We start from the raw sequence: 9,737 nt of genomic DNA, 5'->3' as shown, positions 1-9,737 counted from the left end.
CATTGTTGCATCTCACAAGCATAAATTATATTGTTTTCTTCATTCATATTATATATAGATGCTTTTTCTTTTTCAGTATTTTATGCTTGCAATGGAAATATAGTGTGATAACAATTTCATGTATGTAATGAAATTTATAATAATATAATTAGTGTTATAATTTTTGGTTAAACATATAATTGAAATTATATAATATTATTAATATTTATTTCATTTTGATTTTTTTAAATTCAAATTATATCAAACATCTGATTGCAACCATACATTGGTCATACAAAATATTTTAAAATGCATAAGCATAATATACTACCAATATGTTGGTCGCTAAAATTATATTTCACCAATCAATTCAATGGATACTGAAATAAAGGTTTATAGAAACCTAATATTGGTTATTGATAATGCCATTTCTATGAATGAATTTGGTTGCTGGAACATCTTTCAACTTCATCATTTGTTATTGAACACTTCTCAGTATTGAGCAATTCTCAGCTACTAAAAAAGTGATACAGTGACTAACATTTTAGTCATTAAAATGCATTTCAAATTGGTAATAATTATTAATAACACAACATTGGTTAGTGAAAAGTTTCTCAGTGACCAATTAATAGTCAGAAACTGATAAATTTTGCAACCAAATATGGTTAGCCACTATATCTACACTTTCAGTGACCAAAAATAGTTGTCGTTAAAATGTCATTTAGAGACCAAACAAGTGGTCGTTGAAAATTACTTTATGCGACCAATTCCTAGAGCTTCTAAAACTATCTTTTTGCGACCAATCACATGGTCTTTCAAAAAACTCTTTCAATCACCAAAACATTTAGTTATTGAAGATAACTTTTAGTGACAATTAGTTTGGCCCCTAAGGTATTTTATATTTGGTCCCATAACACTTTTAGCTACCAAATTATAAGTTTTTGATGATCAAAATATATGCTTATAGTGACCATAGATGGTCACCAATACAATAGTCAGTGACCAAATATTAGTTGCTGATATTTTATTATTGGTTGGTAAAAGCTTAAAATTGGTGTCCTTTGTAATATTCTAGAACATTTAAGGACCAAGTCATGGTCACAAAAGCCTTGACATCTAGTCACTAAAAATATAAACATTTAGCAACCAACATTGGTTCATCACGAAAGAGAATTTGTTACCACCTTTTAGCGACCATGCAGTGACAATTGTTTTTTGGCATCTAAAAACTAGTAATAACCAAAATAGGATGTTCTGCAACCAAATTAATGGTTTCTAAAAGGCTTTTTTTTAGTCGTGTATATATTTTTTTGGTAAAGATAATAACTAGACTTTCACTGAATGTTCTAATGAGTCATTTGGGAGTATCTTGGCAACACAATGAAAACTGCAAATAAATTTATTTTATGAAATTATGTTGCTTTTAAATTTGAACTCATATTTAATTGTTTTAAATTTTAGATAGGTTTAAGATGATGTTATTTATATTTTTAAATTGTTTAAGTTATTTGTTATTGTTATTTAAGTTTGATTTTGAAATATTGTTTTGCATTCAAGATATGAGACTTGAATGTCATTTATTTTATTTTGAAGCCTCAATTTTTTATTTTCAATAAGAAAATTAATCAGTCATTTTTTTAAACTCGACTTATGAGGTATGCATTGGTGTGTTATACTAACTGAGCTAATAGCTATGAATTTTGGGTTATTGGCAGTGGTGGTTTGGTCCTTGATTTTTTTCTTCTTCTTTTTTCTTTTTTTTTTTTTGGGTCACTTTGGTCTTTGAACTTCGATTTTTATTGTACTTTGGTTCTTTAAACTATTTTTAGTTCAATTTTGAGTAGTTTTGAGGCAAGCAATGCACCTACTGCAATATGAAAATAACAAAATTACAAAATTACTTAACCTAATAAGACCAATACATATTGTATCAAATGCAATGCATACTTTAAAATTGGTAAAAATTAGATTAAAAATTGAAAAGTCTAATAAAAACTAAAGCATAGGGATCAAAGTAGCAAAAAAACAAATTGAAAGATGAAAGTGTAAATATGAGTATGGTTCATAACTCTTTAAAACATGGTGAAAATGCATATTAGGTTTTGTTTGGTTTTTGAATTATGGCTTTTTCGTTTTTGTTTTTGTTTTTTTCTTTTTGGAAGAATTTTCTATCCATTTTTTAAATAGTTTTAGGAACGCACATGTCACCTAGACTGCAACTAAGGACTGGAACGGTCATTTTAAGGGATCAATACAAAACTTTACATAGTTTAGGGGAAATGAATACTAATAACAAAATTATTTTAAACTTCACAAAAGAAAAGAAAAAAATTATTTTAAAGAAAAAAAAAAGATATTTAAGAATAAAATCAAATTAATATATATATATATATACATATAATCTAATACAGTTATGCTATAGAGAGGACTAGGTTCTCTCCATAAGGTGATAACCTAATGTTAAACATCATTTCGGGAGGATCAGTTTTATATTGATGTAGACAAATCTGTTTTATAAGTATGTTTTGTGAAAGAATGCCTACGTCGGTGTAAAACTGGTCCTCTCGAAATGATATTTAATGTTAGGTTCCACTTTATGGAGAGAACCTGATCCTCTCTACAGTAAAACTCTAATATAATATATATATATATATATATTCCAATTGGGTTTTTTTTTCTTTATTTAATTTTATAATTTTTATATTTTAAATCATTCTATTTAAAATAAGTTTAATATATATTATTAAGCCATTTGTGTATCGGTTTAAACTTTTGATATTAATGATAATTTAATATAATATCCAAAATTTGATGACTGAAATATATTGCATTTTCATTTGTATTGAATTTTTGTTTGTGTTGGTTGAATTGGTTGGCACGATCTTGACTTCCTACCGGTTATTTCTATGACTTCTCTTATTTGAAACGAGAGGCCTAATGCTTAAAGAAAGAATTAATTTGATTCCACCGTGCATATTATGCTTAAATTGAATAATTATTAGGTTAGGTGGGTGTTAAGTCAGATTTAAAACATATTCCTTTTTCTTTCTTTTCAACTCATTTATATCCAATCTTCTTTTTTGACTTAGCTATTCCACTTAGATAAGTCATTCCCCTTTATTAAGGCCTAATTTTTCTTCTTTATAATGGGATTATATATAATGTTATATATTTTTTCAAAATTTTCAGTACTCCAATTTTGAAAATATGTTTGGTACTACTTTTTCAAAATATAATTTTCTTTACTCTATTATTAAAAAAACTACCCTAAATTTTAAATTTCAAAGTTTTTAATACTTGATCCTTCAATTTTTGTTTTTCCACGTATAGTTGTTATTTATTTAATTTTATCTATACATGTTCATTCGTTTATTGCTTGTAACGATTGTTTCAAACTGTTTTGATCAGTTTTAGTAAAAGTGCAACTATCATATTTTAAAATAATTACATAAATTCATAAAATATTGATTATATAAATTTATAACATATAATTTTATACAAATATTTGTTACATTTCAAAAAAGGTTCTTCATAGAAAGAGAAATATGAGTTTTTCGTTTTTTAGTTCATGAATCAAATCAAAGATTGTGATTCATAATTACATTTATTACTCACTATATCATGATAGGGTTAGTTTTCCAGTTTTAATATGATATTAAACTTATATTTAATTATTTTAAAAATTTTTAACCTTAATAATTTTGATATGATGCAATGGTCATAAATAATGAACCTTTTTTTAAAAAAATTATTTTTATACATTCCTTAATTTCTAAAAACAATTTACCATAACCATTAAACATTATATTTATACAATCATATTTAAAAAAGATTTATTTTACTTTATTTTACTTAGTTCTGCCTCTATTTAGAATCGTAATCAAGAATAAACTTTAATTTAATAAATTAAAATAAACCTTATTTAAAAATGATTATATATTTATATTATCTTTTTTTTAATATAATTATAGAAAATTAATATTATCTACAATATCATTTGTTTTGATAATAGAGAAAAGAATTATTAATCATATCTTTATGGGATGTTTGAGTAGTGGTAAAGTTAGTGGGAATCTAAGATTCCTTAAGAAAGTGAAATTTGTTTTTTGTTTAAATAATTTTTAAGAAAAAAAAATTTGTGGATTCCAGTGGAAAATAAATCTCATAATGTAAAAAACTGAAAAAGAAAGTAGATCCTATTAAAGATATGCCATTCTAAAATTTTTTAAAAAACTGATTTAACGAATTTTTTTAAATACAATTTTATCTTTTAATTTTAATATATAAATTTATATAATTACTTATAAGTTCTATTTTCTTCTATAATTAACCAAATACTATAAAAAGAATTCCAAAAAAACTCATTTTCAGAAAATTGAATATCAAAAAACTTATTCTTGGAAATCAATTTCATCTAATAATTTTCCTTTTACCAAATACCTCATTAAAACCGTTTAGTACCCAATGTAAGATTGAATTATATTTTGGATTATGATTAGAAAAAGATAAAATAGGATAGGATAAGACAAAAATTAATCATCTTCGATGTTTGATGTCAATCGAATTGGACTAATTTTTTTATATTAAATAATAAAATGAATATATAATTTTATTGTTTGTTAAATTTTGAATTAAACAAAAATGATTTAAATTAGATTTTAAAATAATGATTTAACTTTATCTATTTATTTTGTTCTTTTAAAAAAGCTTATCTAATTCTTATTATAGGATTAATATTTATTCCTAAAATTGTAAATCTTCATCTACACATGGCAAATCTGAAAATTTCCAAACATATATAATATAATTGTTACGTAGGACAAAATATAAAAAGATAAGTACTTAAACAAATGTAAACAAACAAGAAAAACATTTAAAAAAAAATTAAAAAGAAGATGGAAACTGGAAGATAAGGGGGACAAAAAAAAAACTCGAAAATGAGAATAGAATAGAAAAAAAAAAGAAAAAAAAAGAAATGACAGATAAAGAACGGGAAACTGGAATGTAAGGAAAATACAAACAAAACAAAACAAAAATAAATAAATAAATAAAATGACAGATAAATAAAGGGAAACTGGAAGGTAAGAAAAAAACAAACAAAACAAAACATAAAAACTGGATGCATGACAAGAACGAAATATAATTATCTAAAAAAAAAAAAAAAAAAGGAAAAAAAAAAGATGATGGAGGATGAAAAAAAGAAAAAGACCGATAGATTAAAAAAATATATATATATCCCGAGAACCTACTTTTATCGCAGGTCTTTATGCGGGATAAGTTATTCCATCAATGTCAGAACGCGGGATTAAATTTGGCATCCTGGATTGGTTATTCCATTTTGGGGAAACACAACAAACGCAGGAGAAGGACCAATAGCGTACCAAACACTCCCTTTAACTTTCTTAAATATTTTATTAATAATATCATATTTATGCATATTTATCAAGTATTCGAGAAAGAGAATTGATTCAACTGAAATTCGAACAATTCAAATTTATCAAATACCTTCAACTTGGAAAATGGTAATGAGGCAATTTAGAGCTCACTAAGCCACTTGACCAAATCATCCAAATCTTTGTCAGAGCTTCCACCCTTGACAGCACCCAAGGCTTTATCACTTAGCACTTTGGCGCGGCCCCACTCTGGTCTATTTTCATCCAACGACTCAACCAATAAGGAAGACAACTCAATGGGTCTGGGAATGATTTTAGATTCTTCACCAACTCGAAACCCCACGCCTAATTGGTCTACAAGTAACTTCGCATTAGTGAATTGATCCGCACCCATTGGCCACGTCAGCATCACCACCCCAGCTGCGAGTCCTTCCATCAGCGAGTTCCAGCCACAGTGGGTCAAGAACGCACCCACGGCTCGGTGCCTCAATATAGCAACCTGTGGAGCCCATCCTTTGATCACCAAACCTCTATCCGCCGTACGATCTTCAAACCCTTCTGGAATTTCTCCGTGATCATCTCCCTCCTGTTTCTTGTTGGGCGGCCTTACGGACAAGATAAAGTGGACCCCGCTGTGTTCCAGTGCCGCAGTCAACGCATCCATCTGTGAGGTCGTCAAAAATGTACGACTGCCGAAACACACAAAAACAACAGAACGGAAATCACGAGCGTCTAGCCACTTCATCACCACGTGAGATGGCAGAGAACTGGACCCACCTCTATCAAAAGGTCCTACATCATCATCGTCATCGTCACTCGGAGGTAATAAAGGTCCAACCGCCCACACTCGATCATGACCCATTTCTTTCTTAAGATGCTCCAAATAAACGCTCTCCAAGTCGGCGAACGAGTTCAACACTGCACCCCAACTCGCTTTATTGGCCTGGTTAATGCTCCTGTAAAGTTCCCAATCTGGGTCTCCTTCTTTACCGCTTCTGTACACGGAATTGAGTTGCCACCAAGGATAAACGGGGCAATTGGGCACATTTGGAAACGAAATTGGAGAATTCACATCGTCCGGGTTATCGATTTTTGGCAGGTCCTGCCAGAGGGAAAAAGAGACGCAATGGGAAATGGCACCGGACGGAGAGAAAACCAGACGTTTGATGCCGATTTCTCCTGCGAAGTGGTGGGTCCAACCGAGGAAGAAATCGGAGATGATAGCAACAGGAGGTGATGGATGAGACCGAAACCAGTCCAGGAGCGCAGGGAAGTGATGCTCACGCGTGGCGCGTATGATAGAAAGGAGCCTGTGAGATGTTGAAATGGTGGTTTCCGGGATGGAGAGAACCAAGGGTTGGAGAGAAGACGGTGGGTGAGAGGAGAGGAGCGGTTGGAGAAGTGGGAGATTGGTTGGGGTAACGACGAAGGTGACGGTGAGGCCGCGGGTGAGTAACCGGCGGGTGAGGTCGATGAGGGGTATGATGTGGCCGGAGGAAGGATAAGGGCAGACGAGGACGTGGACGGTGGTGATTGGAGTGGACATGACTGACGGACGACTGAGATTGAGGGAGGAGGAATGTGTTATACGGTTTCCGAGGCTATCATGGTTGGTTCATAGTGACTGCTACTTATGGGCAAGTACTGAACGGAAACGAAGCTGTTTTTAGGGACATAAAGAGGAGGTTCAGCGGCGGTGGTAAAATTTGACTGGAATATCAATGTCGTTGATCATACGTCAGTACTTACGCCAACAGCCTTGTTTTCCACTTTTGAGTTGATGCCACGTGTATATAAATTTTCTGTTAATTAACAAAAATCTAAGTATGCTAATTTAGCAACGGAACAAATAACTATTTAGTTTTGGGAGGCTACATTCACCTTTCAATATGGAATTACAAAAAAGTCTCCGTGATTTTAAAAGGCATTATAAAAGTGTTCGAAATATCCAATGTATATTTTAAAATATTTTAGACAGAAATTTATTATTGTAAATTTTTCTTTTCACCTTCAATTTGATATACAAAAGTTTTAAGTACATTTTTTTATCAGATTTTTTTTTGGATAATTTTATTTATTTAATTGTATGTTATTGTTTCTGCTGCTGCTTTTAGTTGATATCATCTAGTTTTAAAGAATATATATTGTTTGTTAGGTTGCGCATTAAATATTTGATTTGTCATTGAAATTAAATAATATATTCAATAGTTATAGTTTTTAATAGATGACTAAAACAGGTTTAAAGTTTTAGAGGTATGATTATTGGAGCATCTGAATGTCGTAACTTTACCGTACACTTTATTTATGAAATTTTTTTCCATTATCTATTTTAAAGGGTTTAAAAGTAAGCACAAACATTGCTAATTAACTTTTCATTTTTCTTCTTCCATACCACAGAACTTTAATGAGTCTTAATTAAAAGCTTTAAGCCTTGCTCTTTATTTTTCGTTGGAATTAAATAAAAATCTTTTTAGTTGCCATGGTCAATCGATGAAAATTAGTTAATCAAAAAATCAATTATAAAGACTTTGAAATATTATAGAGTAATAAATCACAAAAAATATAGATATAGTAATAAATTAAAGTATGATGTAAAAGAATATTTTCAATTAACATAGCATTTTAACTTCTTTTTTTTTTTTTTTTTTTCATTTTTGATATTGAAGACGAGGGATTTAAACTCAAAACGTTTGTCCGAGAAACTTTTTGATACTAGGCTTGTGATATCTTAATTTTATCTCTTTTGATTAATATATTTGATTGATCTTTCTTAGAGTTTGTGACGTAAAAGTTTATTTTCTAAAAAATTTAAACAGATTCACCACGTGAAGAAATTCTTTTTTTTTTTTTTTAATCATGAAGAAATTCAACTTTAGATGTTATTATTTATTATTTTTTTAAAGCTTTAGATGTTGATTTACAGTAAATAATCCAAATATACAATAAATGGTAAACTGTTCCCATAAATGGTGCCACAAGTTAGTTGCTAAATTATAATTGATTTTTATACAAGTTAGACTCATCAGAGGACGATCACATGGTTTTAACATTAACTTTTCTGAGAGGTGTATATATATATATATATATATTAAGGATGATAAGTATATATTTAAGGAGTGTTTATTGATTCAAATTCGACCTAATTTGTAGATAATTAATCAATTTAATTAGTAATCACTTTGATTTTTTTAATTCAAACTAACCTATCTATATATAAAATTCAATCTAAATCAATTCAATTAGTAATCGATTTGGATTGGTTTAAATGATCGGTTTTAGATGTGATTTTTTTTTCCTCCAATTTTTGGGCTTTTTAAAAAAAAAATTTGGAGCTTTTGAATTTTAAATTTTCAACAGCAATTTTTGACTTTTAACATTTTTATTTTATAAAATATTTATTTTTCTAAAACATGTATATTTTCTAAAAGACAAAAGAAACTAAAACATTAAAATACATAAATATTAAAGTAAAAAAAAAAAAGTCAAAGGTTATTAATAGAGGTTTTTGCATACCCTGTTACAATCAAACAATCGACCAATAATTAAAGATCATAATATAATATTTAAATATTTATAACTTTTTATTTATATTATTAATTGATTTGCTTCGGATCAGTCTCATTAGATTTTCACTTTCAAAATCAAATCAAACTTAACTGATAATTGGTTTTTAATTTTTAAAATTGATTCAATCCAAATAAATTGGATTTTTTGGCACACCCCTAACATATATCAAAGCAACAATATGATGGGTGTGCTGTGTGTATGCGCCATGCATGGTACATGGGTAGGCCATTATGCAAGGGAGGGGGGGGGGGGGGGGGGGGGGGAGGGGGCCGTGAGCTTTGGGTTTGACTTAGTCTTTAGTTGTTTCTTATTTTATTTCCTCAATTGTGTGGCCAGTTAGGCTCCTAGTTGATAGGGTTAGTGCATCTTAATTTATGCATTAGTATTTGGAATTTTTGTTATGAGAGAGAATATATAAACCTCACTATTTGGCAAATAAATGAATCAGCTACTTATCCCAACTATTTCTCTCTAACGTTTCTATTATCCAACTACCTAAATTACCTACGTGTTACTTGGGTCAATACTGCTTACCACCCTTTCTCTCTCTAGTTTCTCTCTAGCTTCCATCTTGCTCTGTTTTGCTTTGTTTTCTCTACCCGAAACAAAGGAATTTATTGCTTATTTACACAAAGGCAAATTCACCTAACAATTTGGTATCAGAGCTGATTGTCTCACTTTCTGATGGATACACGAGGCAAAACAAATGCTGATTTTGGAATGAGGTGAATGAGGCATTAGCCAGGCATGAAGCTAGTATTACCCAGGTTAACACCAATGTTGAGCAAATGTCTGGGG

At 29.6% G+C, this 9,737-nt stretch overlaps 1 protein-coding gene across 1 annotated transcript; it reads right to left on the bottom strand.

Annotated features, from left to right (window-relative positions):
- Positions 1–5,170: 5,170 nt before the first annotated feature.
- LOC107419065 (UDP-glycosyltransferase 89B2) lies at positions 5,171–7,382 on the bottom strand. The gene has a single exon (XM_016027786.4). It carries the CDS (start codon positions 6,916–6,918, stop codon positions 5,515–5,517), a length of 1,404 nt encoding a protein of 467 aa, XP_015883272.3. The 5' UTR covers positions 6,919–7,382; the 3' UTR covers positions 5,171–5,514.
- Between the last annotated feature and the right edge of the window lie 2,355 nt (positions 7,383–9,737).

The sequence above is a fragment of the Ziziphus jujuba genome, chromosome 2 (assembly GCF_031755915.1).
Source record: "Ziziphus jujuba cultivar Dongzao chromosome 2, ASM3175591v1".
Lineage (NCBI taxonomy): Eukaryota > Viridiplantae > Streptophyta > Magnoliopsida > Rosales > Rhamnaceae > Ziziphus > Ziziphus jujuba.
The sequence above is the reverse complement of the archived record's forward strand: the minus strand, read 5'-3'. Positions and strand labels throughout refer to the sequence as shown.

Excerpts from the sequence above, each read along its gene's own strand:
- LOC107419065 (XM_016027786.4), bottom strand. The coding sequence starts at position 6,918 with ATGTCCACTCCAATCACCACCGTCCACGTCCTCGTCTGCCCTTATCCT.